Below are 26,351 nucleotides of genomic sequence, written 5' to 3'. Positions count from 1 at the left end.
GACTGAGGGCCAGCGACTTATCCATGTTAATTATAAAGCCCGACCCTTGAGCAAACTTGTGCAGTTCCATGAAGAGGGCTCGCACGGACGTGATCGGGTCCGAGAAGGATAGCAGGACATCATCATCATAAAGGCTAATGGTGTGGGTATCTCCCCCAAACTTGATCCCCGTTATCAGAGGGTGGCGGCGGATTTTGAGTGCTAGGGATTCCATATAGAGTGCAAAAAGAAGGGGGGACAGGGGGCAACTCTGTCTAGTGCCCCTCCCAATAGTGAACCGGGAAGACGTGTGGCCATTGACGCGGACTGTTGCCATTGGCGACCTGTAGCAGTTGAGGATGCGAGTGCAGAGCTTTTCACCAAAGCCAGCCGCGATCAGCACCATCTCCAAATAGGGCCAGTACACCCTATCGAAGGCCTTTTCCTCATCTATGGCCAGAAGCATATACTCGACCTGGGTGCGGGTCCCTTTCTCTATTAGGGGTAATATGCGCTTGGTGTTGTCGCTTGTCGGCCTTTGTGGAGTAAAGCCAGCCTGGTCAGGTCCGATCAGCTGTGCCATGTAGGGCGCTAGTCGGGTTGCTAGGGTGCTGGTGTATAGTTTAATATCGATATTAAGCAATGAGATGGGTCTATAAGCACTACAGGCCGTTTTGTCCTTTCCGGGTTTCGGGATAACGACTATCGCTGCCTCCAGCATCTCCCCCGGGATTGTGCCAGTGTGCTCAAAAGTGTTGAACAGCCGTGTCAGAGTGGGAGCCAGTTGGTTGCAGAAGGTCTTGTAGAAGGCAGCCGTATAGACGTCTGGGCCGGGTGATTTACCCACTTTGAGGCGGGAGATCGCCGAAATGACCTCCTCCACCTGTATGGCCCCATCAAGATAGTCAGCCTGCGCTGGGGAAAGGGAGGGCATGTTGGACTCAGCTATGTAGTCCGCACTACATTGGAGATCAAGTGGGTCTCCGGTGTAGACACCTGCGTAGAAATCCCGAAAGATTTCAGTTATAGTCGCGTCATCTGTCACCGGCTCACCCTCCATTGTATGTATGGTCAGGACCCCCTGTCGCTGTCTAGCCTCGCGGAGCTTGTTGGCAAGGAGGCGGCTGCACCTATCCCCCCCCCCTGTAGTAGGAGTGTCGCAGCCTAAGGGCTGCGTATTCTGCTTTATCTTGCTCTAGGGCTGCAAGTTGCTTCCTCTCTAGGCAAAGTTGGCGCCATGCTCTAGAGGCCCCCGTCCTCTGATGGAGTTGCTCAAGTTCCGGGACCCTCTGGGTGAGTTCCGCCCTCTTACGTTCCCTATCCTGATTGTGGGTTGAAGAGATCACTATGAATTCCTCCCGGAGTACTGCCTTTAAGGCTACCCACTGCGTGGCTGTGGTAGTGTCAGGGTTAGCGTTAAGGGAATTAAAATCTGAGATGGCCCTCTTAATCTGAGTAAGTACTGGTGGGAGCTGCAGCAGTGTGTCAAGCAAACGCCATTGTCTGAGAGGGCGTGGTAAGCATGGGAGGTGAAAACTGGCAAGGACTGGGGAGTGATCCATAAGAGAGGCCGTCAATATATCTACATTGGTTACATGAGTCTGGAGGAAGGCGCGCATAGGTTTTGTGTGCCCCCGAGTAAAAGGTGTAGCTGCGAGTGCGGTGGTGAAAGTGGCGCCAGAGGTCAGACAGTCCCAGCTCCTGGAGGAGTGCTTGCCCTGAGGGCGGGAATACCCCGGCTTGGTTCGTCCTCTGGCAGGAGCGATCTAGGTCATTGTCAAAGACCACATTGAGGTCCCCCCCCCCCCACGTAGTAAATGTCTATCTGAGGCAGCGGCCGCTTCATGTGTAGCCGTGAAGAGGAATTTTGTTTGCCCCTCGTTAGGTGCATACATAGACTTCACCACAAACGTCCTTTCTCCTAGCGAGGACTGGTACTTCAGTAGGCGACCCCTGATCTCTGCCTGCTTCTGTAGAACCCTCCCCAAGAAGCACCGGAAACTAGGATGGCCACCTCTGCCGATTTTGTGGCACTGGAGGAAAACAATTGTACGGGGAAAGCCTTAGCCCTCAACCTATGGTGATCTTTGGATAGGAGGTGGGTCTCTTGGAGTAAACATATGTCAGCCCTAGAATGCTCAAGATAGTGTAGTATGGTCCTGCGTTTGATCGGGTTGTTCAGGCCACACACATTAAGGGAAGAACTTTAAGAGAGTTGTGCGCCATCAGAAACCTGGGATCGAGACTACGTGTGGTACGCAGTGCTGGCTATGTTGTGCAGCACCTAACCCGTTAATACGGAAGAAAGAGGAAGGTGACCAGCGGTGTAGAGTGTGATGGTTCGCTAGGGTTACCCAGGGGAGGCAGACGAGGAAACCTGAACCCAAAAGGGTATCATGTGACATCATGGAGGTTGGTACAGGGGTGTAGCTGTGAACGAAGTGGAGCATAGCGCGCTGCAAGGTGAAGGAGATCCAGCCAGTTGGCCGGCACAGGAGGCATATCAGGTGGAGCAAAGAGGGAAAGTGGACGAGGGAACCCAAACAAAAAACAAGTCCCAAAAAATCAATAGCAAAACAGGAGTCCCAACGGGGGACAAAAAAAAGCCCCAGTCCATGTGGGAAAGTCATGTTCTGGATACATTGTCCGCCCTCCCGGAGGAGCCGGGAAGTCGTCAGAGCAGGACTCGTAGTGTGACCAAAGGGGAAGGTCCGAGTCCCCCGCCGCTTGCCCGTGAGAGGAGAATCGTCGTTAAGGTCAGCTAGGTGTCAAGTCCTCAGCCGGCAGTATGGCTCGGGTCCGCTAATGCACTAGCAGCAGAGGTGAGAGCTTCTTGCTGGCCTTTCACAATGTCTCGCTTGTCCGGTTTCCTGAATTGCCGCCGTCTTTTGGGTCGTTGCCACCCAGAGGGAGCTGTCTCTGGCTCCGACTCTGCACTCCGCTGTTCATCCTCGTCGGGGGGCACCGTTAGATCCAGCAGTTGGCAAGTTTCAATGAGGGAGCGCGCATCTGGTGAAGTTTACCATTGAATCGGAAAATAAGGCAGAACGGGTGCCCCCAGGAGTATGTGATGTTTTATCGCCTGAGGTGTTCCGTCACAGGACGGAATTGACGCCGTCGTTGCAGAGTGACCAGAGCAAGGTCCTGGTACAACACCGGGGAGTGACCTTGGTAGAAGATAGGATGGAGGGCTCTCGCCTTCGAGAGGATGGCTTCTTTAGTTTTGAAGTTCTGTAACACAAACCAGGATATTGGTGGGCGGGGCGTTAGGCGCCCGAGGTGGACCAACTCTGTGGGCTCTGTCCAGAACAATGGGAATGTCAGCAGGAGCCGCTAGGATGTGGGGGAAAAGTCCTTCTGTGAAAGCGAAAAGATCTTTGGTGTCGTCTGAAGCTTTCAGCCCTTGAATTCTGATGTTGTGGCGGCGTGACCTGTTTTCTAGATCTTCCGAGTGTGTTTGGACATCCAGATGCTGATCCTGCAGACGGAGGATCTCCTGCTGAAGTGTGTGCACGTCGGTCGTCACTGTGTCGCTTTTAACTTCCAGAGAGACACCCCGCTCTCCCCATCTCTGCGGATTTCTTGCATCTCGGCAGTGAGGTCCGTCTTCACTTTTTGTATATTCACTCTGAGGGTATTGAAGAGCGATTCTAGGAACGCTTTAGTAATATGTTTGCCTCCAGTGTCCGACTGAGCCTGAGGGGTCGCCATCTGCGAAGATGTGATTGGTAGATCAGGATTGGACTGTGCCCTCCCAAAGATATCATTCAGGGACTTCTGTTTCCTCGTTCTGGCCGAGGTCATAATCGTGGTGTCCCCGGTGTGCAGTCACTGCTGCACTCCCCCGCCAAAAGGCAGCACACTCCGCCGTCTCGCAGGGAATCAAGCAGGGCGACGCTACCCAGGGCGTACTCCAATCTGTGCGGGATACGGCACTGCCGACTGAGAGGTCCTTTTGCAGCTAACTAGTCCCACTGTTCAGTACGGCTGCGATAGGGTCCTGAGCCCAGCCCGGTGTCTCGAGAATCCCCACTATGCTGCTCCCTCCACTGGGCAGTCACCTCTCACCTTGCCTCCAGATCTCCTCTGACCTCCTCCGGCTGCTATACCAGTCCGCTCCAGCCACAGGCCCAGCTCCACCAGCATGCAGATCCACCCAGTGCTGATCGGGAGGTGCGCAACAGATGCCCGCCTCAGTTCCAGGCAGCCCAGCGTCCGAGGAGCGTAACGATGCTGCAGCGCTGTATAGTGGGCCCCCAGATGATAAGGGCCCGCTGCACCTCAGGGGGCTAAAGTCTCGTGTTCTGCCAGGTAGCGGCCCCGGGGCTTGAGCCTATATACTTGCTGTGCCCACTATGAGCCTCGTTCATAGAGTGCGCCACCCAGCGCCGTGTGTCCAGCCGCCGCGTTCACCCAATCCGCCTCCGCTCAGTGCTGTCTACTGGTTGCCAAAATCGAGGCTGGGGATCTCGCTGGGCCCAGTTTTGTGGGAGAACGCGGGGTCCACCCTTGTCAGCGCCGCCACTCCGGGCCTCAACTGCCACTCACTGTGTTCGTGGGCCGAAAGTCCATCCCTCCGATGTGTCCAGAGCGGGCGGGCGTCTTCATTCCAAGACCGCGGCCTGCCTCGTCGCTTCCCCCGTCGCCTGCGAGATAGGGGGATCGTCGGAGCATGCGATGTATCCTGGGCAGGAACGCAGCTGCTAGGGCAGGAGAGGGAAGGATCTGCCGCTCCACAGCCCGCTGACGTGAGCCAGCACGTAGTGCCCGAGCCAGCACGTAGTGCCCGAGCCGGCCGACCGACCGACTTCCGTAATGGCGCCGTTGGTGTCCACCAATTCTGTGTCAGGCCTCCCGCTCCGAGGAGCCTTGCGGGAGGCGCCGCAGAGCCCCAGATGCGGCAGAGGCGGTCCGCGAGTCGTCCAGATCGCCTGGCGGGAGCCCTTATCACAGAAGCTGGCCTCGACGGTGTCCTGGGCGGACCGTCCCTGATTGGAGCCCTTTGACGCGGCCCGAGCCCCACGGGCCCGCCGGTCTCTTTTTCGCTCGGCGCTGCCACTGATTTCGGCGTTCACAGCCACCCGCCTCGAGCACCAAGAGGACCGATGCTGTGGGGGAGTCTTTCCGGTCCGAATTACACTGTTGCGACTCTCCTGGAAGCAATACAATGCTATGTTCGGCGGGCGGCGAGAAGAAGCTCTCAGGAACATGTCCTACCTCACCGCCATCTTGGCCACGCCCCCGAGTGATAGCATTTAGAAAGATTTGGAAAGAAAAGAGTGGCTTTTACTGGGCCCTTGTAAGACTAAGGAGAGATAAAGGAGGGCCCTGAAGCTGGCCTGGCTAGACATATAAGTGATAAATCGGGCACGTAGTGGCTCACCCAAATGCATCCTTGGCCTACCCAAATAAAAATTCCTGGAGCCGGGCCAGGTCCTATATAGAGCACGCAAGCTGCTCTCTGGCTAGATCTGTGCTTTACAAATACTCACATATTTGTAGATACATGCATACAAGCACAACTCTCAACACCACTATGATGCTGCTGCATTGGGAGAGGGCTCTACATGGAGGGAGAGTTGTACCGTGGGAGGTATTGCTTCTTTACCATATTCGGTTGCCATCCTTCCATGTTAACGCATCGATCAATGCACCACCAGAAATCATCCTCCGACTCGCCTTTCCAAGAAAACACTGCCACCCCTGCAGAGAAAAACACGCATTACTCAGAGAGTGAAGGGTGGATTCCCCGACAGAAACAGAAAACACAAAGCTAAACACAAAGCTGGGTAAAGGGCCTTTATTCCTTCGGAGGCTTTAACCCCTGTACCAATAGAGAAAAGCTGCAGCCTCGTCATACAGCGGCATCTCAAATCAGATGGTGAAAATGAGGCACCGTCGATAGAGGGCCACCCTGCAGAGAATGGACACAGAGGGATCAGTAGTAAAGAAGCAGACCAGTGAGGAAGGAACACGTTTACTGAGAAAAAGGTAACAGGATGAAGCACCCAACACCACTGTCAGAATGATCAGAACCAAAGGTTCTGCTGCAGAGCAACAAACGTGAAACTAAGCATAAGGATAACTGGGCTAATCTAATACACAAGAGTTAAACTGGAAAATAATAATAATTGCAAGCATAGCATTATACGTAAATAGAATATAACACATCTCTTTGGAAATACGAACATCGTAAGTAAAGAGAAACAAAAGGCAACTGTACAAGTGTGAACCTTGTTTAAGTTTCCAAGAAGACTTTCTAACACTTGCATTATCTTTGTCTCTATATGCAATGTAATCTTGGACGTGGTCATTCAAAGTAGATTGTTCATTTCCCTTGCAGAAACAGAGTTTTCAAGAGTAGAAGGATCATCATTGACTGATAGTTCACTTCCGGGGGAAACTGTTTCCATTTATGTATTTATTTAGCAGAATTTATAAAGCACGAACAGTCCTCCCCTAAGGGGTATCACGGGTCTACGGGAACACAAGTGCCACTCACCTCAGTACTCTGTATATGTCTATCATTTGCTGAAATAAAGGTTTTCTCCTATTTCAGTCTGAGGGCAGTATCCCTTGCCACTTGGACACTCTTCTCAGATTCCAGCACCAACTATCATTAGTCACCACTCTGCCCGTATTCACCTTCACAGCCTTCATGGCGTGTGAACATTTAGAGTTAGTTGCTGATGGCCATCAAACCAGGATAGCAAAGTTTAACTCAGTCCAACTCCGTTGTGTCAGCTAACCTGGCCCTGTTATACTTATCAATAAGCTGCTTTGGATTTGAAGCTAATCAATGTCTTGAGCGCCATGGGCACACATGAGGCGGTGGCTTTCTACCCTTAAGGAAAGGGCTTTCCCTAACTACTGAAAGGGGGTTGATTCCATACCTCAGACTCTTCCTCTGATGTTTATGATCCATGAATGTCTGATTTGAGAAGCCAAAGTGATCCAGTATGTTATGCAACATATGAACATGCCACTTGTCCACTGCACCCCAGACCATAAAGTGCCGCAGTGATGTAGCTAATGCCGAAATTCTCTATACACTTTCTCATTTCATTCAAACAAGTTGAACATCTAAGATTGCGGAGAAGCCTTCCTTACTAAATACTTCAGTCAAACAATCTATAACATTGTTTGTGCACAATGGTCAATCAAGCCGATGTATTAATTGTGGCAACAAACAGATGCGTTTCAGCTCAGCCAAGCCATTCCCCCCCCCCTCTCTCTCTCCCTTGCTCCCTCCCTCTCGCTCCCTCTCTTCCTTTGGAGAGCGAAAAAACAGAAATATGAGGAACAAAAGACAAGGAACCATTCAGAAACACAATGAAGGGACAGTGCTTCATTGTCTGAATGGACACTAACCCTGCACAAAAAGGGTGAAAGGATACTAAACCCTAAAGAGAGGGGTTAACATCCAATTAAGAGACAGAGTATGTAGATATAATATACTCTGTAAAGACAATGGCCACAAACCAGAGATTCAACAGCAAATGGACAAGTTTAGAGGGCACAAGGAAGGTGTAGTGAGAGTAGCATCTTCCTGGTAAATGGTACACGAAACAAAGAAAAGGGGTTTGTTAAGGTAATACAATACAATCAACCTACTCCATTCTGTTTTTAATATGCCTACGGCAGAAGTACATGTATCACACTCTGGTATCAGCAGGATCATTTTCATGGTAGAACAATGCTAAGAAACAGAATCACATTTAGGTGCTTCTGAAATTATAGGTGGATGCCTAATGCCATCAGAAGAAGGAGAAGATGATGAATTGGGTAAATCCACAGCACCCATTTGTGAGGCTGCATTCCAGGATGGTGAGATGTGATTGAATGTGAACTGTCTCTAAGCAGCTTTGGAGGCGAGTACATCTAAGAAGAGTGTTTAAGAAATAGGAAAACACCTTAACATCTAATGATACAGAGGGGAGATCTCTGAATGTGGCTGGAGAGGACAATATGGCAAGAGGATTTCCAAAAAAGGCAGAGGGGGAGATACCTAGGCAAATGGATCTCAGGGGAGTGGACGGAGAGTTCACCATGGCATTGGGGGTCTCATGAAGGAAGGACAAAAGGAGTCAGGTGATGTAATGTCAGGTGGTATTAAGGATATAAGACTTGGCAAATACATCAAAGGACTGTGGATGTAAATTACACCGAGATTAGGGGACCATAAGAGGGAGGAACGCTAATATCCAAGCAACGCCATTTCAGGGGTGTAGTAAAGTTGGGGCCTAAATAAATTAAATTTAAATTAAAAATAGCTTATAAAGCGCTCACATACCCAAAGATGTCAGGGTGCTAAGTACACAGAAGCCTAGCATGGGGATTAGACCTAAAAACCCACTGGAGCTAAAAACCCTAAAGAGTGACTAGCCAGGTTTTATGGCTTTTCCTGAGTAGCAGATAATTGTCTTTTATGGTAATGGAAAGAGATAAAGTCTTCCAGAGCTTGTATGTGGCGTAGGAAAATTATTCACTAATCCAAAGAGCACATATAACTCTGGACAAAACAAGTGATTTGCTGGAAGCCAAACACAATTCTCTCTAGGAACATACAAATGAAACCTGCCTCTGAGAAATGTAGGGCCAAGATTATGTAGCATCTTATGTGCCATACATAGTACCTTAAACATAATGTCCTTCCTAACAGGAAGCCAATGTAATGTCTTGAGTTCCTGAGAAATAGGCTGAAGGGTGGGGATGTCAAGGATCAGCCAGGCAGCTGCATTCTGCACTTATTAACCATGATGACCTTTGACTGATATTAAAGTAGAGAAAATTGTAGTATTCCAAGTGCGAGGGAATCAAAGCAAGTACCACCTCTTTGCGTAAGGTGGTAGGAATATATAGAAACATTTTCCTTAAGGCTTGAATGATGTTAAAGCATGCAGATACCGTACGACTCACCTGAGAGTCGAAGGAGAGTAGGTTGTTAAAATGCACCCCCAGAATTTTAGTAGAATTAACTAAGGAGCGTGAGAACCAAGAACATCAGGCCACCAAAGACTAGGCTAAATAGGATGCCGATTGCCAAAAACCTGGACCTCAGTCTTATCGCATATAATTTAACACAACTGGCCTTCATCCAACTACAGAATTACAGATTTCCTGTATAAAATGTTTTACATTGAGAGCCACTGAATGAAAATGTATTAATGCTGTAAAAATAATTTGTGTATTGTCAGAGTAGAAGAGCACACCAAAACCAAATGAGTGGATCAGTTTGACCAGAGGCAAAACAAAGATTAAATAACATAGGGCTTAGGGACGAACCCTGCTTAACCCAGCGGGGCAAAGAGAACGTTTTGGAAAGACCTGTCCACACATTACAGATTGAGATCTTTCCGATATAAAGGAACCCGGTAAACTCAGAGCCTTACCTATGAGGCCTAGGTGAGAAAGGCAGGAGACCAGACCCGCAAGTAAGACAGTATCGAAGGCTGCAGGAAGATGAAGCAAAATTAGAGCCTCAGCATCCCCACCGTCTACTACTGATCTTATACTGCCTACTGCTGCCACTAACGCCAATTCAGTGCTGTGTTCACTGCGGAACCCAGTTTGACTAGTATCTAACAGTTTGTGAGTACCAATAAAGGTCACAAGAACTGTATTAAGATATTTTTCAATAATATTGACAGGTGTAGGCAAAAATGATATAGGGCGATGGTTTTTAGAAACCTTAGGATCAAGGCTTTGTAAACAAAGTTATTACTATCACTTCTTTCCATCGCTTGGGGAAGCGACCAGACACAATCGGGGAATTGAGAATAGGAGTCAGATTATTTGCTACGATATCGGATTCAATTGCAAGGTCTTGGGAGTACAGGGGTCGAATGGGGAGCCACAATTGACGTTACCAAAAAGGGTCTTCACCTGAGATGTAGTAAGACAAGGGAAAGACAAAATAGAATTTTTAGAATCTTCTACAGTACTATTGCCCAAGTCAGATGAAATATGTGTGTCAATGGCAGAAAATTCTGAGTAGATATTGCTGTTTTTTGTTTGAAAGAATGACAGATTATTGCAGAAAAACTGAGACCATACCCTGTCAATCAGGTTGCTAGACTGTGAAAGGGTATTAACCAATATAAAAAACTCTTTTGACCGACTGGGAGCAGGGTTGATGATCAGATATGCAGTATTTGGACTTAGCCTCAAAGGTGACATCTTTGTAGCCATGAGTAGGAGATCTATAGTTAATTTTCTCAGTAGGAGTATAGTTCAAACTTTATCTACGATCTTGCCTAAAAACATTTTGCTTCCACTGCGTCAAGTCCTCAGAAAACCAAGGTGCAGTAGGCTTGTCTCTAGAGAGTTGATAGGATTGAAAGAGGCCATAGTTTGCAAAGCATTACTCAACAATGTTGAGTAATTTGACTTAGCAACATTAACATCTCTATTTATAGTTGGTGGCAGAAACCTTCTTCCAGGTGTGCCGTTTAAGATTAGAATGGATTGTTTTGGACTAGCCTTTTTAAGAGACTAGTTGACAGTGCTATGGTCCAACCAGCTAAGGGTTACTTACCTAAAACACAAAGTTGACAGCCATATGGGTTGGGGAGTGCCTTAATTGTGTGAATCCTAAACTTGCCCTGGAGACAATGAGTAATGCTGTGTCCCTATTGAAAGATGCTTCAAGTGGGAAATCAAAATCCCCTAGAATCGTAAAGGTGAATTTAGACAATAGAAGTTCTAAGTACGTACCAAGTGATAAGGTAAAAATGGCTCCGGGAGACGACTGATAAAAAGGCCTGGAAAGATATAAGAATCATGGACTTTAAGGTTAAATGTAAATGGCTCACATAACGTGGAGGGAAAATGAGCAATGCTACATTGAAATAAGTTCCTAAATATGATTGCAAATCCACCTCCAATTTTATTTGCATGATCTAGCCTTAGAACGGCATATCCTGCAGGGACCGTCAGGGCAGGAACTAAATGATCACGGGCCCAGGTTTCAGTTATTAAAACAGTCAGGGCTGTATGAATGAGCAAATTCCGTAAACTCAAATTTATTTTTCATCGAGGAGAGAGCATTAATAAGATAGCAAGTCACATCATCTATTGAATTGGCATTAGTCTGAAGACAAAATTTGTTTTGCTTCAAGTACATAAAAGGCATGGTATCTGTAATGATGTGTAAACCACAATTAAGACAGGTAGCATTATTTCAAAGATCCAGCGCTGTAAGATTGTGTATACAACAATTACCTTCTGTGTATGAATTTAAAAGAGTGATGCAAGGGTATACCAAATGCACACCATGTTCCAATTCTGATTCCCGATTACCATGGGTTGTGGCGCATGCCGCATACAGGGCATGGACGGGCGCAGAAGGACTTGACTTTGGTGTGCCTTCGGCAGCCAGCTGCGGTTCGTTTTAAAAAGCCCGCCAAGAAGGGGGTGGGCATGACTAGGTCGTGGCGTGATGGCCAAAAGAACATTGGGGAATGAGATAAAACCCAAACTGGAGTCCAGTTACTCTGACTGGGACTTAAAGTCTCCCCTATGAGGCCACCCTACTCGGAAATAAAAGGAAATGAAAACAACAGTGAGAAAAAAACAAAACAAAAAACAAATGGATAGCTGTCATACAAAGATGGGGTTTCCTAATAGGAGCCAAGCACCTCCTATAAAAGTGAGCACCGAAGTGCTCAACAAGGAAACAACATTGTTGTTCTAAATGATCCTGTAATATGAAGAGTTATGTAGAATCATGGCGAAACCAACAAAGCATGGATCAGGCAGAAAGTAAGGATCTACATGCAGTTCAGTAAATTTTAAAACATTAACCACTGGTGAGAACAAAGCAGGGCCCTGAGGCCAGAATCCTAGCCGTTTACAGATGCCAAAAGAAGGATAAATATGTGAGATAACAGAGAAAGATTGCTATATTTGAACCGGATAAGAATTTGACTTATTTGTTATCTAAGTCCTTGCAAGTAAAATTCACCACCTGTGTATACTGTGGGCTGTCTAACTTTAAGCAATATGAGTGGTTATCTCCAGATGAAAAACAATTAGTCTTGTTGTTTTTTAAGCCAATTACAGTTTTCAATAATTACTGGGGCATAAAAGGGTCTCCTTAGGGGTAATTTTTGCCACCGTCGTATGGTTGAACTAGGATTCCTACCACATATGATATTAAGGATCCAGTCCTCCTGTGCTGGAAGTATCTTGTTTTAAACGGATTTAACCTGGATGAGGATAACGGTGATAATAATATATCGTTTTTTTTATTTATAACTGCCTATTCCCCTTTTAGGTGTTATTTACCGTGCTTACACTTTGTTGCATATTTTAATTATTTTTATTATTACTCCAGAGAACTTTGTTAATACTAACAAACAGTATTTCCATACATAATATAGTTTAATGGTTTGCATTTTAAACCAAATACATTATAATCTTTCTTTATTTCACTATGAAAAGCCCTAGTGAAGGCCATCATTCTCCTCAAAAGTTCTCTTTCCAACCTTTTCCTACCAGATTTACATACATAATCTGTTTGTATTCTTTCTTCGACCCTTTCTCCACTACTAGGAAGTAACAGAAGTGTTTTCTTTGCCCATTTGAGATTTGGGTACTTTTGTACAAAAAAAAATTGTTTGCCGTACTTGTGTCTCCTGCGTTAGCCTTCTACGATGGACTGTCCTAGATGATTCTTTTGATGGAACGTTCAGTGGTGCTCTCTGCTGAATCAGAGCAAGTAGCCATTCTATACAATCCTGATGGAACACAGTCTAAAGTTCAGAAGCCTATAGGTTAAAAGACTCGCCAAAATACCTGGCTAAAAATAGGGCAACCAAGGAGGACTGTCTTCTACTGCAGGAGCTTCAAGTTGCGGGCCTTACACAAGACTCTCCTTCTTCCCCTCAGTCTCATAGAGGGACCTTTTTGGCACATTTGATAATCATTAGAAGTGTGACTGTCTAGTAGGCTATGCAGGCTCCTGGTACTCGTTTCCAAACCGTTTCCAACCGGCTGCATGGATACACTTGTCAAAAAGTTCTGGATTGTAGACTGACATCTTATAAGAGGAAAATGAGGGGAAGGTAAATGGGCAGAATCAACTTTACTCCATAACAGAAATGCCTTTAAGACTTTTGTGTTCACACTCAGAAACACACTAGAAAGAGGCTACCTGACACTGCCCGGTGAGACTCTAGAGAGGTGGGACAGCCTGAAAGAGGCAAAACATTTTATCTACTTGTAATTAAATGTCTATTTGTACATTTAAATAGTTTTGAAATAAGATGTTTGTGAACAGGTTTAAGCAGCACAGTTGTGTTATTAAAATTTTTAATTTGTATTATTCCTTGTTACTGTTTATTTTTTGGAAAGTGATATTTCGCTTCAGATAACATGTTCTCAAATCTCACTCGAAAGAGAAATATCCACTCCCCATTAATAGTAACGATGACCCGCATAATTGTACATCATGCTTTACATTTCCCCTTGGGGTTCTGTGCCATACAATACACACCGTGTTGAGCCAGCGCGGCCGCCACCTCGTTCTGCGTTGAGTAGATGTTGCATGCTGACCAGCGGCACTGTGCCCCCAGGGCACACAGGGTCTCGATCAGAACCTGGAGGAGCAAAAAGGGAATCTCAGAGGGCAGCTGACACAGCACTAGACAAATGAAGGGAGAAAGAAATGTGAGCTACTTACCTGTAACAATGAGTCCCCAGTCTGGGTTCACACTGACCAGCATAGAGAAGCTTGACCTCTCATCTCAAAGGAGGTAGGGATGTCAGTGGTAAACCAATACCTCACTCGGAGTTAGGAGGGTATTCCCAAACTATTGAACCATTATCCACTTTCACAGTATGGTCATTCTAGTCTCACAAGCATGGTAAGCCAGGATAGCAAGTAATAACCGTACACAGATGGAGGTGAGGGGATACCCAATGGTGACTAGACTGCTGAACAGATGTTGAGAGCTGGTTGAACAGCTTTGGGGTCTGTTGAGGAGGGTGACCTACACAGAATAAAACAGACCCAGAGACCGAGACAAATAAACAAGCCGGCACAGATGGGTTCACGAGAAAAGCAAAATGGGCTTAAATATAAAGCAAAATGCTTCTAAGAAATAAAACAACAACACTTAGTGTAAAGCAACAGGCTTGTCTACATAAAACCGTAACAAGAGGGAAGCAATGAACGGGAGATGACCTTGCAATCCAAAACAATGTCACAGGGGGATATGTCTTTGCAATGTATGATTTCTAGTCCATTGCCCCAGAAGTGCTCGGATTCCTGATGTGAACCACACTTATTCCACGTGCAACCGACAAGAGGGTGGGAGACCCTCTTGTGGTTGTATGGCCAGACTTCAAATGAGGCACTAATAGTCACCCCTGTTCTTAGCTAGTTGCCAACTCAGGTCACACCCTACCTTGCTGGGTCTCCCGGTGATACCAGAGAGCACCACTTTCCGGCTTTCTGACCACTGTCCAAATCCCTTTCATACACCCATGTCACTCCAGGAAGCTGCTCTCAGTCTAATCCATGGCCACCACGCCTACTCTACTGATCAGACTTTAGTCTGAGAAATGGGGGCAAATGCCACCACACCTTTGCCTATGGACTGCCAGGTAACTAACTCCCTTCCATTTATTTTAAATGATGTTTAATAAAAATATATAAAGTAAAAGCCATAACTTGGCGTACTTTTAAAGACTCACAGAAGGCCATCAACGGCCTACCCACATTCGCCCTAGCAACGCTAAGTGCGGGATTCCTTAAGAAGATTCCATCTCAGTCCTGCACCTCAATTCTGCACTGCAAGCGTTTTGGGGTATCCAAGAGGGAGGTAGACTGTGCATAGCTTGCTCAAACCTAAGCGGAGCTTGGTGTACCCGGGGAGCAAAGGTTTAAAATGCATAAAATTGCCAAGTCGGGCCTAAACCATGACTGAGTTGGGTTAAACTGACTGTATTGGATTTTTCTTGATACTCTGCCCTGCAACTTGAAGAGACACCCAATTCCATCAGTCACAGCAAACTGTGCTGCAACCTGAGACTGTGCACCCCTGCCATGTCAAGAGCAAGTGAGGTTTCCCCGGATAACACGGAATAGAGGTCTACTTTCCTGTGGCAGCTGCAAATCCCATTGCAGTCCTGTGACAGGAAGAATGCAGTGAGGCACTATTCAAATACTGTGGCAATCTATCAACTTGTAGGTTCCCTTCTTCACAATGTAGCAAGAAGAAACCATCGTATAGATTGCTTTGCCCTTATTAGCAAAAAGTGCTGCTGGTTTTAAAAGAAAAGATACTGTATTTTTTAGGTGGAAGATCCATCCTCCTGCAGACTGCACTATTTCTAGTGAAGCTCCCTAGTGGGATGGTCTAAATGAGCACCTTGTTCAGAAGTTTGTCGCAGAATTCTTAAATCCAAGGTCTTTACTATGGATTACTACATGGCCATGTATTTTTTTTGCTTTAAAGATAACCAAATTAAATTTATTCTGGCTATTCCCATCCTACTGAAGCCTTCTGCTCGGCCTCCTGCGTGTAAACATACTATTTATCAAGCTTAGATCAGGTCAAGCTGACGCTGTCTGTAAAATGATAAGGGCACTTAGAGGCGCAATAGGGTAGCTATACAAGTGCAGTCAGTCAGGAATCATTTACAGCTCCAGCCCTTATGTCATTAGATAGACAAATATTATTAAAGTCAAACACCCCACCTCCAGTCAGAAGAAGACCAGACCCTTCCTCCAAAGCCATCAGAAGGTCAGATGACATGTAAAGGACTTCATCTCTTCTCCGACACTGACCAGCAGAGGACCAAAAGAGTCCTTTCCTGTGGATGAACAAAGCACTTCTTATATCTAGCCAGCAGAGGAACAATCCCTATTCATCCAGAGTGATCCAGGAGGGACCCAAAACTCTCCTCATACAGAGTCAGCATAGGAAGTGCCCTGAAGTCACATTTCACTGCTTATAGGATGCTGATCTCTGTCAGAAAAGATTTGTAATTATCAACAAATTGAATCTGGAAAAAAGAGTGAATGTAGGTCTTTCCCATTTCTGGAGAGTACCTTATTGAACGTTCTTCCTGGAGGTTTCAAGAAGCCTTAAAGAACAAGTCACCTAGCTTCGGTGGAGCTCTTTCTGGTAGATGCTCTGTTTAACCGTAGATTGCTCATATTTTGAATATTTCTCAGGTGTCACACTGGATCCGGAATATCTTTAGCACTATCTCTGTGTGCCAGTAGGTAGTGTCATGCAGCTCTGTGCTGTTGTTCTGCTTAGAAAGTAACAAACTGAGTCATATATAAGCAACACACACGCGCACCGACTTCAGTTGCTTTCTAGGCTGTCCGGGCCACCAGACTCCGAGCCCAACTGCTAATTGGCATTCATCAGTGTGCAGATCTCTATACTTGGGATCTTATCGATAAGAAAGTGTGTTAAAAAAAATAGAAAAAGAAGCCAGTTCACCGAATGGATAGGCGGGATGGTCGGTGAGGAAACTGCGGTTAGAGTATTTACTAGAAAATGTGCTACCAAAGGTAAGTAACTTGTTCTTCTGGTAAATACTTCTAAGCACAGATTCTTCACCTTTTGAATAGATACCAAAGCAGTACCTCCCCAGATGGAGGGTCTGTCGACTGGCTCAAACCAAAATGTCCTGCAGGACAGAGTGGGGAAAGTGCCCATCTTGGCTGTCTAGACATTAGTGCTATATGAACGTGTGGAGTGACATTCACGGAGGAACCTGGCAAATGTCTAGAACTGGGCACACTGCATAATAAAGCAGTGGTAGCAGCCTTGGATCTGGGGGAATAAGCCTGCAAGTCTTTCAGGGCCTTACATTTTGGCCAATACAGAACAAATGTAATGCAGAGCACGATCCAATGATAAATTGTCCTCTTTTGCCCTGCCTTGCCTTCCTTCGTCCCAGCGAATCTAGTGAAGAGCTTATCGTCTACACTGGTACAATTGATCTAAAAGCTGAGAGCTCTTTTAGGACCAAACCGATGGGGCTTCTCTTCCTCTTTGATGGATGAAGAAAGTTGGGAGGGTTTATTTTGGCTGGCATGAAAAGGAGTCACAATTTTCAGAAGAAAGGAGGCTCGGGTTAATAGAAGCAATGTACCTGGAAAGAAGGTGGTGTATGGCGGGTTGACAGAAAGGCTTTGTAGCTTGCTCACCTGCCACACTGATGGTATGGAGCTGAAAAGAAAACCACAGTTAGAAAGCCATACAGCAGATCAAAGGGAGCACACAATAGGAATGTGAGGACCAAACTGAGGTCCCATTGCAGCACAACGGGTGATTTTAACAAAGAGGGATGATCTAGCAACCACAGGAAAGCCAATGAGCCGACAAGTATCCTTTCACTGTGCCAAAAGAAGTTCTTGCTGCGGTAGGAACTACATTTAAAGCAACCATTCGGAAATTTTGGCTTGAAGTGGGTCAATCTGCCAAGTAGTGCTCCGGGCTACAAACTTGTCTCCTAGCATGGAGGTGGAGGCTGCGCAGGCTGGGGTGCAGAGCCCTGCCCTGTTGTTGCAACAGAAGATCCTCCAGAAGCAGCAGCCTAATTTAAGGACTGATGCTGCAGTCCCAAGAGTTCTCTATACTACACTCTTCTTGCTCGATCAGGTGCCACTAGGATGACTTGGGTCCGGTCAATCCTGATATTCTTCAAAATTTGGGTCAGGAGAGGAAGCGGTGGAAAGACATACAGGAGTTCTGAACTCCACTCTAGGTGGAATACATCTCAGAGAGACAGCCCTCTCGGGAACTCCATCATGCAAGATGCACCAGACTCCCTTTGATGGATGGTAGGAAGGCCTTCAATGTCAAGCAGAAGACACGCAAGTTCAGTAGACTGATGTGGAGCCAGGCCTCCACCGGAGATCTTATGCCTCTGATCTCCACCTCTCCAAGATGGCCTCTCCACCTGCAGAGTGATGCACTGATCGCCACTTTCAGCTCTGGGTGAGGTAAGGCGAGGGGTCTGCCGCTAACAAAACCACAGTACAGCAGCCCACCACTGCAGGTCTTTAGCTGATCCTGGACTGGATTGGAGACATACCGCTGATGCTGTGCCCACTGGGACTTCAGATCCCACTGCAGAGCCTACATATGCCACTCGGTGTGCTTCACCGGCAGGATGCAGGAGGCGATCTGTCCCAGCAGCCTCAGAGTCATCAGCACTGAGATCCAGGACTGAGGGTGAAACATCACAATCATAGTATGAATGTCCTGGACTCTCTGCTCCAGGGGGGAAGGCGTGAAACTGCACCATGTCCAGAATGGCTCTGATGAAGGGGAGCATCTGTGAAGGAGTCAGGTGGGTCTTTGGCATGTTGATCATGAGCCCTAAGGATGTTAAGAGGTTTGCCATAGTCTGGAGGCGGGTGATGACTACCTGGGGCAAGCCATCTTCAGCAGTAAGTTGTCAAGGTAGGGGAAACCTGGATCCTCAATCTACAAAGATGTGTTGCAACCACGCCACCATTTACGGAAATACCTGAGAGGCACTGGTGATGCCAAAGGGGAGCACAGGGAACTGATAGTGATTCCGCCCCACAGTAAACTGCAGGTAGCCAAGTGGGCCTGCAGGACTGGCATGTGAAACAAGGATCCTGCAGGTTAAACACTACCATTTAGTCTCTAGGGTCAAGGGGCAACAAGAACTAGGAGAGGGTGAGAATCTTGAATTAATCCTTCTCCAAGAAGGCATTAACAGGGTAAGGTCTAAGAACCCTGTCTTTCTTTAGCACCAAAAAGTAGAGGGAGTAGCAGCCAGTGGCTACTTCTGATGTGAGTATGTTTTGTATTGCCCCTTTGGCCAAAAGTGCCTGCACTTCCTGCTGCAAAATGGACAGATGGTCCTCTGTCAACCATTCTATGGTCGGAGATGCAGCGGGGTGACAAGAAATAGTAGGGTGTAACCCCGCTGAACTATTTGCAGGACCCAATTGTCTAAAGTGATTGCCTGCCACCTTGACAGAAAATATCGGATCCTGCCAATTACAGGGTGGCTGTGTACCTTGAAGGGCACACTAAAGAGATTGTACACCTGCATAAGCTAGAGGGGAGGTGGACTGGGCAGATTGTTGCCCCGGTTTGCCACCTTGCCTGTGAGTGCAGTGGCTGCAAAAGTGCTGCAAAGTCTGCTGGGCTGGGTGCATAGATTACTGGCAGTATGGAAAACCCCTACCATAGCCACAGAGGTGGCGAAACTGCTGGCGTGGTCTGGTGGCAGGCAGGCTGAAGTGCACTGTGGCCCTTCTATCCGTGAAGTGCTCAAGGGCCAAATTGGGCTTCTCACCAAAAAGACGAGAGCCATTAAAGGGGATTTCCATCAAAGTGGATTGGAAATCCCCATAGAAGCCCATCAATCTGGTACAAGACAATCTGTAGTATCCAGCCCACAGTGGATTTGTAAATTTCACTGAGTCGCACCCATCTTGAAAGGCTTGCTTTATGGTGGACTGTAGATCATCGGGCACCACAGGGATGACCTGAGTGACGGAGTCCCAAAGAGCATGGGTATAACATCCCAGAAGGCAGCTAGTGTTGCTGTACTTAGCGCTAAGCTGGTGGAAGAGAACATGCGCTTTCCAAACGTTTCAAAGCAATTATAGCCTCTATCTAGGGGAGTAGTAGGAAAGGCACTGGTCATACAGGCTTGCGGATGCCTGTGCGACTAGGCTTTCTGGCACTGTAGGCTGCATTCGGAAGGCTGGGTCGCCTGGAGCTGGGCAATGGTGCCAAATGGTTAACCAGTGGCCCAGACACGGCTTTACCGAAGCACCAAGAGGAGTATCTAAGGGCTTCATTAAATGGCAGAATGTAGGGCTTCAGCTAAAGCACCTCTGTAAGGACGTTTAATTTAATTTCCATGGCGGCCAACTGGAACTCAAGACCCACAGTCGCCCTTCGCATCACCATTGTGAAAGAGACACTTTCTTCCTTGGTAGGACAGGTTGGATAAACCAGACCAGTGGCTGGCAAACTCTCCAGGCTACCAGCATCTTGAAGGTCCTCATACCTTTTGTTTTTGATATAAAGGTGTGCAAACTCACCCCCCCACATCATAAACATCATTATCTGAGTCTGTTCCGAATAAAGTATGGAGAATTTAGGTCCTTCCATGAGGTAGGGGAAATGTGTCAGAGTCTGATAGGGCGGTAAAATGCTTTGGCCCAGGTGAATCAGCATGTGGCCTTAGTCAAGGTTGAAAAGGCGCTTACTCTGAGTTGAAAAGCACTATTGGGTTAGCTCTGACAACTGGCATCAGCACTGATGGACCAGGGACTAAAATCGGATTCGCCCGACACTGGTGCAGGCCTGTAAAAGATCAATAGGGTGCATCTAGCACCCAGGCAGACCCATCAACGGGTTCCCAGGCGAAGGTCTTTGTGGTTCCTTAGGGCCCAAAGGAGTCGGTAGGGTGCCAAAGAGTGCAGCATGGTGTCATGGAATTCTTTCACCTGCTGTGGTGTCACAGAAAGCCTAGAAAATTTAGGAGTCCTCGAAACAAGGGTCAGAATCAGCTCCAAAGTGGAACGGCCTTGGAATCAAGACCTGGATAGCATGCTGACGACATAGATCCTTTGCTGGATTTCTTCATTGACTTGTATGAAGAGTTCGACCACGACGAAGAGCTGCCGTGGGAATGGACTTCGAGAAAGGAACCTTCCCTTCCACTTTAACCACCACCTCATAGATTGCTGTGATTTTTAGTGATGTAGACCTTCACTTCATGGTCCTGGATGGCCATTGGATAAATCAAGACAAAGTCACTGCAGGTCTGGAGTCATGGTCTGACCCCAAGCACCAAAACCAAATTTTATGGGGCTATGTCACAGACATTTCTTTATGACAGCACCTACAAGGTTTAAACCTTGTTGTTTTGGGGGTGATATTCCCTTGCACACTCCTTTTAAAAAGATACATTTTTGAAGAAACAGTCTTGTGAAGAGATGGGGGTAGTTCGGGATCTGCATCTGGTAACATGGAAAGAAAGAAACTGAGATCAGCGCATATAGGTGGTGCTTATATGTGGCTCAGTACATCACTTCCAGAGCAGAACATTATTAGGGCAAAGCTGCAGGATGCCACCTACTTGCACGCAGGGGTACTGCTAAAGATTGACCAGATCCAGTCTGAAGCCTGGGGAATAATAAAAAGGTGAGGAATCTGAGGTTAGAAGTATCTATAAGAAGAGTCATTTATTTGAGTATTTATCTTCTGATGTATACATAGCACCTTTATGCCTATGAAGTTAAAGGCACCTTATAAATTGAGCAATAATAATACAGATAAAATATCAGAGATCCAGCAGGCACCCACACCTCTCATCACACCAAAACAGCTGAGAACCAGTCCTTCCAACAGAGAGCTAGCAGAGGACCAGGCTCCTCCTTCCACATCGATCCGGCAGAGAACCAGAGTCCTCTAACACCTATATGGCATGATGCCACTACTCTTCTCCACATACAGCCAGAAGAGGACCAGGCTCCTTCTCCCACAATGAACCACAAGAGGACCAGACACAGATCTAACAGATCCTTCAATCTGGCAGCAGACAAGACCTCTCACCCACAGAGAGCCAACACAGAATAAGACAGGTCCTCTTCACTCATCAGAGGACCCGACCACCCCTCCATTAGCACATATTCAAGCTGCCCCCACAGTCCAGCGGAGAAGCAGACCCCCTTATCCCGCCCCATGCCATCACGATAACTTTTCTGTCTTCCCACAGCTAGGAGAGGGCTAGATTAGCCAATTTCTCTTAGATCTACCAGAGAACCAACGTATACTCTAACAGCCAGCAGTGAACCAGAACCCTGCTTCTACAGTCCACCCAGGAACTACCCGCCCCAGAGAATAGCCTACCCCAGTTCTTTGAGTACTCACTGCAGTCTGGGCTGTTATATGAGTGCAGCCGACGATTTTAGCCCCAGCTAGAGGTTTCTCTCCTTGGGCTCGCTTCCGGAGAGAAATTAGAGCCAACATGTCTACAAAAGAAAAAGAGAGTTTAGGGTCCAACACACATTAGTAGCAAGATTGTTCCTCTCAAACTTGTTCCTCAATCCCCTTGTTCCCTACCAACTGTGTAATAGCTTCAACATTTTCTCTTTTGCTGTTTTGCTCCTCTTTTCTCACATCTTTCCTCTTGTCCTGTCCCATTGCTACTCTTTATCACCTCTCTTACACATTATTTTTATGTTTCTTCTTTTCTGCTCCCACTCATCTCCTTCTTTACTCCTTTCTTCACTACAATTTTACCTGTCCTACTGCTCAGAGTCTAGGACCATTATGATTTGGTTAAAGAAATTGATGACATTAGTGTCAATTTCCAGACTTAAGGTGAGCGGAGATTTGCGGAATGTGGACTCTAAGCTAGCTTTGTTAATCTTTTTCCAAGATTTGTATTTAGTGTTGGATTGGGAGGTGGAAGAAAAGAGTGGCTAGGGGTGGGAGGGAATAGTGAAGTGGAGGAGTGTTAGACCCGTCAGCCTTAGGGTGGTCTTCCCCCAAACCTTTAATCATCCACCTCCATATTTTGCTGATCTCGTTTTTTGCTGGCCTTAGGACTCTGTGCATTTTACCATTACTGACCACTGCTAAAATACATGTGCTTCCTCCTTAAAACATGTAACATTTACTCACCTCCAACTGGCACATTTAATTTACTTGTAAGTCCCTAGTACAGCGGCACTACATGTGCCCAGGGCCCGTAAATTAAATGTTACTAGTGGGCCTGCAGTACTGAGTGTGCCACCCACTTACATAGCCTTTGAAACATGTCTAAGGCCTCCTTTTGTAGCCTGTGTATACAGTTGTAAACTGCCATTTCGACCTGGAAAAATAAACCTTTTGCCAGGCCCAAAGTTTCCTTTTAATACATATAAGTCATCCCTAAACAGCCCAGAGGACAGGGTGCAGTGTATTTAAAAGGTTGGACATGTACTTTTAAGTTTTACATGTCCTGGTAGTAGAAAAATTCGTTTTTCACTATGGAAGGCCTACCGCTCCCGTAGGATAACATTGGAGTTACTTGATTACATATAATAAGCTGATATTTTGCAATTGGAAGCAGGTAACAAGTTCATGTTTGGTGTATTTGGAGCTGCAATGAAAAATCCTAACTTATGGTGCAGCTGGATTTTAAAATACAATTTAGAAAATACCACTTTTAGAAAGTTGGCATTATCCTGCCACAGCCATTTAGTGCCCTTAGGCTGTCTCTGGGCCACATGACTGAGTGTAGATGACAGTTCCTTTTTTTGTTGCCCTCCTAGGCAGTCGCACACAAACAAGAGCTTAGGTGTGCATGGATGGGCAATCACTGGCAGGAAGGAAAGACAGAGCTGGGCCCAGCACTGTATACACTTGAATAGGCTATGCTCTGCCTCCACACAAAGAGCTGCATACCCCTTATAGTTAGTCTGGAGCCAGGAAAGGAAAGGCAGGATGCCTGGGAACTTCAAAGGGAAACATCTAGTAGTGTCTTCCCCACTTCAAAGGCACAACTGATTATAAATACTCGAACTCAGAAACCAACTCTTCACTACACTTCTGGACAGGAGAATATTCTGCCAGGAAGCAGTGCTGCTGTGCTGCTAAAGGACTGCCACTCTGGTGGACTGCTGCCCTGCTGGACTACTGCCTTGATGGACTGCTGCCTTGCTGTGCTGACCTGCTGCCCTCTTGACTGGGTGAGAAGGACTGGACATGCATCTCTTGAACCCTGAATGACTCCAATGCCTACTTTGCTGGCCTCCTGATCTGAAGTCTCAGGGACACAACAGGCTTCAAACACTCTTGCACCTACACCTTGACTCTGCCATCTGTGAGACTACCCTGCCAAGTGGATCTACCCCTGTTCTGCATTCTTGGAAGGGGGCTTGAGGGGCTCTGCCAGCCTCTGTGATTCTAGTGGAACCAATGCACTCCTCTGCTGCACGGTACAACGCTGACCAGCACTGACGCATCATTGCTGCTGCGTGGATCAGAGCCACTGCAAAGACACCCACAGCAGCTGATCGCCACATTAGAACCACTGTTGCGAGACAAATCCTCAGCACAGGCCTCCGTATCTCTCGACAGCAGCCTCAACAATCACAGACTGCACAACGCAACCTTGCAGTTCCTCGGAACCAATGCATTGCCCAACACATCCTTGACGCGCACTTCGCATTCCAAGCTGATGTCGATGGGATCCTCTACGACTGTGTAGGGCCTCACCCCTCAGCCTTTCCGCATCTTGGAACAAACGCATCGCTTAAGCTGCTCGACGCGGATCCTCACAATGCTCTGCAGACCAGGATTTAAGGCACTTTGTTCAACTGGCCTAACTAGGTCCGTGTAGCCGGCCCACGCTCCACCGTGGTCGGCCTGAACTTGTGACCAGATATTTTCATTTGACACATTGTGCTTTTTGGCACTATTTTCAATAAAACCTTTAAAATTGAATATCTCCAGTTCTACTGATTGGATTTTTGCCATGTTGATCTTGTTTTATTTATTAAAATTACTCTATTTTTCTAAATTCGCGAGGAATCCTTTTGTGGTGTGTTTTTACTGTGTTACTATTTGAAGTGTACACACAAGGAAATGATGGACGGAGCGCTGAAACTTTTCAGACGCTCACCCCCAGTCACAGATCTGGGATTAATTCATCATCATTCTTTAGCTCACTTTGCCACACCAGTTCAGACCCAGCCATTTGCAAATCAGTCTTGACCCTGTTCCCTGTTCCTCATGCGAACAGTCCAGCCCGAACTGACAAGCCAGGCCTTTCCTGGACCGGAAACAAGCATCCGCTGACTGGTTTCGGGGTAACACCCCTCATCAGCCATGCTAGCTTGAATCCATTGGCAAAGTGAGCAAAGGACATACCCTGCCAACTTAGGGCGAACAAATCAAACAAAAGGAGAAGAAGGACAGAGCGCTGAAACTTTTCAGACACTCACCCCTAGTCACAGATCTGGGTTGAATCCATCATCATTCTTTAGGTTCCGCTTCATGATGATCTTCTGTCGCAGCAGCAGGGCATGGCTTAGTGTTGCCCCTGGGCCTGCACAATCTGCATATCCATGCTTGGAGACTGAGCAGTGGACGTTTACCTCATTTTACCTTCAACCTGAGGTCATTGATGTCATTTAGGTGACAAGGTGTCCCTCTTCAAAATCAGCATATGTCAGTCGTTGGGACAGATCTGTGGTATGCTGCTGCACCCGCCAGGTTGATTCTCTGCAGGCCAATTATCTGATGTTTGTTTGTTTTGTCCCTGGCCCTAGCAAGGACTTGATTTGGGCACTATTACAGTCTATTTTTTGCGGTTGCTGGTTTAGCCTTCATTGTTTAAATCACCCATCATGTAGAGATTCTTGAAAGGATTGCAACATTTATCCCTACCAAAACTATGTGCGAAGGAGCAGTGGGATTTAAATTTGGTTCTAAATTTGCACTCCAGTTGAGCCGATTCACAGTTGTCCATTATTTTTCCTGACCCTCAAAATGGTCTTCCTCATTGCCATAACTTCAGCTCGGCATGTGAGCGAGCTTCAGGCTCTTTCTGTCCAGCCACCTTATACTAAGTTCTTCCTAGATAAGCTAGTGCTAAGAACCGAAGCTTCTTTTCTACCGAAAGTGATAACATAATTTCACATAGGACGAGCCATCAGCCTGCCGGCATTCATTGCTGTGCCCCATCCCTCAAAAGTGGAAGAAAGATTCCATTGTTTGAACTTTAAGAGAATACTCACCTTTTACATTGATAGCACCACAGAACATAAAGTGGACGATCAGCTCTTTGTGGGGTTTGGTGGTGTATAGAAGGGCAAGACAGTCCAGTAGTAGACCATCTCTTGCTTGATTGCACTCTGTATATAGATCTGCTACGAATTGTCCAAGAAGCAGCTTCTGGAAGGACTACAGGCTCATTTCACAGAGCCAAAGCTGCTACCACTGTGTTGGAGAGTTGTCAGGTGGCAACATGGGCATCGGTACACACATTCCCAAAGAACAATTGTCCTGATAGTCAGGTTGTGGTATCTTCCGATCTGTCGGAAATACCACCGCTTGGGTCACCCCTGCCCTCTGCACCACCTTGGAACGCGCTGCAGTGACATCACTTAGAATGTCACTGTAGAGAGCGTTCCAGGGCGAGCGCCGCCGGAGACCTGACGGGGCGTTTGATGCGAGCCAGCTGTGGCTGGGGTTTTGACTATCCAAATTGCGATATTTAATAAACGTGCTTGTTCATAAGTCACCTATGACTCACGTGTGGTCATTACTACACTGGCGACGAGGGAAATTTGGACTAATAATAATTACAAGGACCCCAACACGCGTGGAGTGCAGCATCGAAAAGAATAG

At 46.9% G+C, this 26,351-nt stretch overlaps 1 protein-coding gene across 1 annotated transcript in view; it reads right to left on the bottom strand.

The window, feature by feature from the left end:
• The window catches only part of AHCYL1 (adenosylhomocysteinase like 1), a 319,577-nt gene that overhangs the window by 107,257 nt on the left and 185,969 nt on the right, over nt 1–26,351 (bottom strand). Inside the window, exons 4-6 of the mRNA XM_078644788.1 lie at nt 21,882–21,982; nt 13,478–13,580; nt 5,588–5,682 (exon numbers count right to left, since the gene is read on the bottom strand). Of these exons, the coding sequence (XP_078500914.1) occupies nt 5,588–5,682; nt 13,478–13,580; nt 21,882–21,982 (299 nt within the window). The remainder of the gene's footprint in view (nt 1–5,587; nt 5,683–13,477; nt 13,581–21,881; nt 21,983–26,351) is intronic.

This window comes from Lissotriton helveticus, chromosome 5_1 (genome assembly GCF_964261635.1).
Source record: "Lissotriton helveticus chromosome 5_1, aLisHel1.1, whole genome shotgun sequence".
NCBI classification, from domain to species: Eukaryota; Metazoa; Chordata; class Amphibia; order Caudata; family Salamandridae; genus Lissotriton; species Lissotriton helveticus.
Note: the sequence above shows the minus strand (reverse complement) of the source record. Positions and strands in the feature narration are given on the sequence as shown.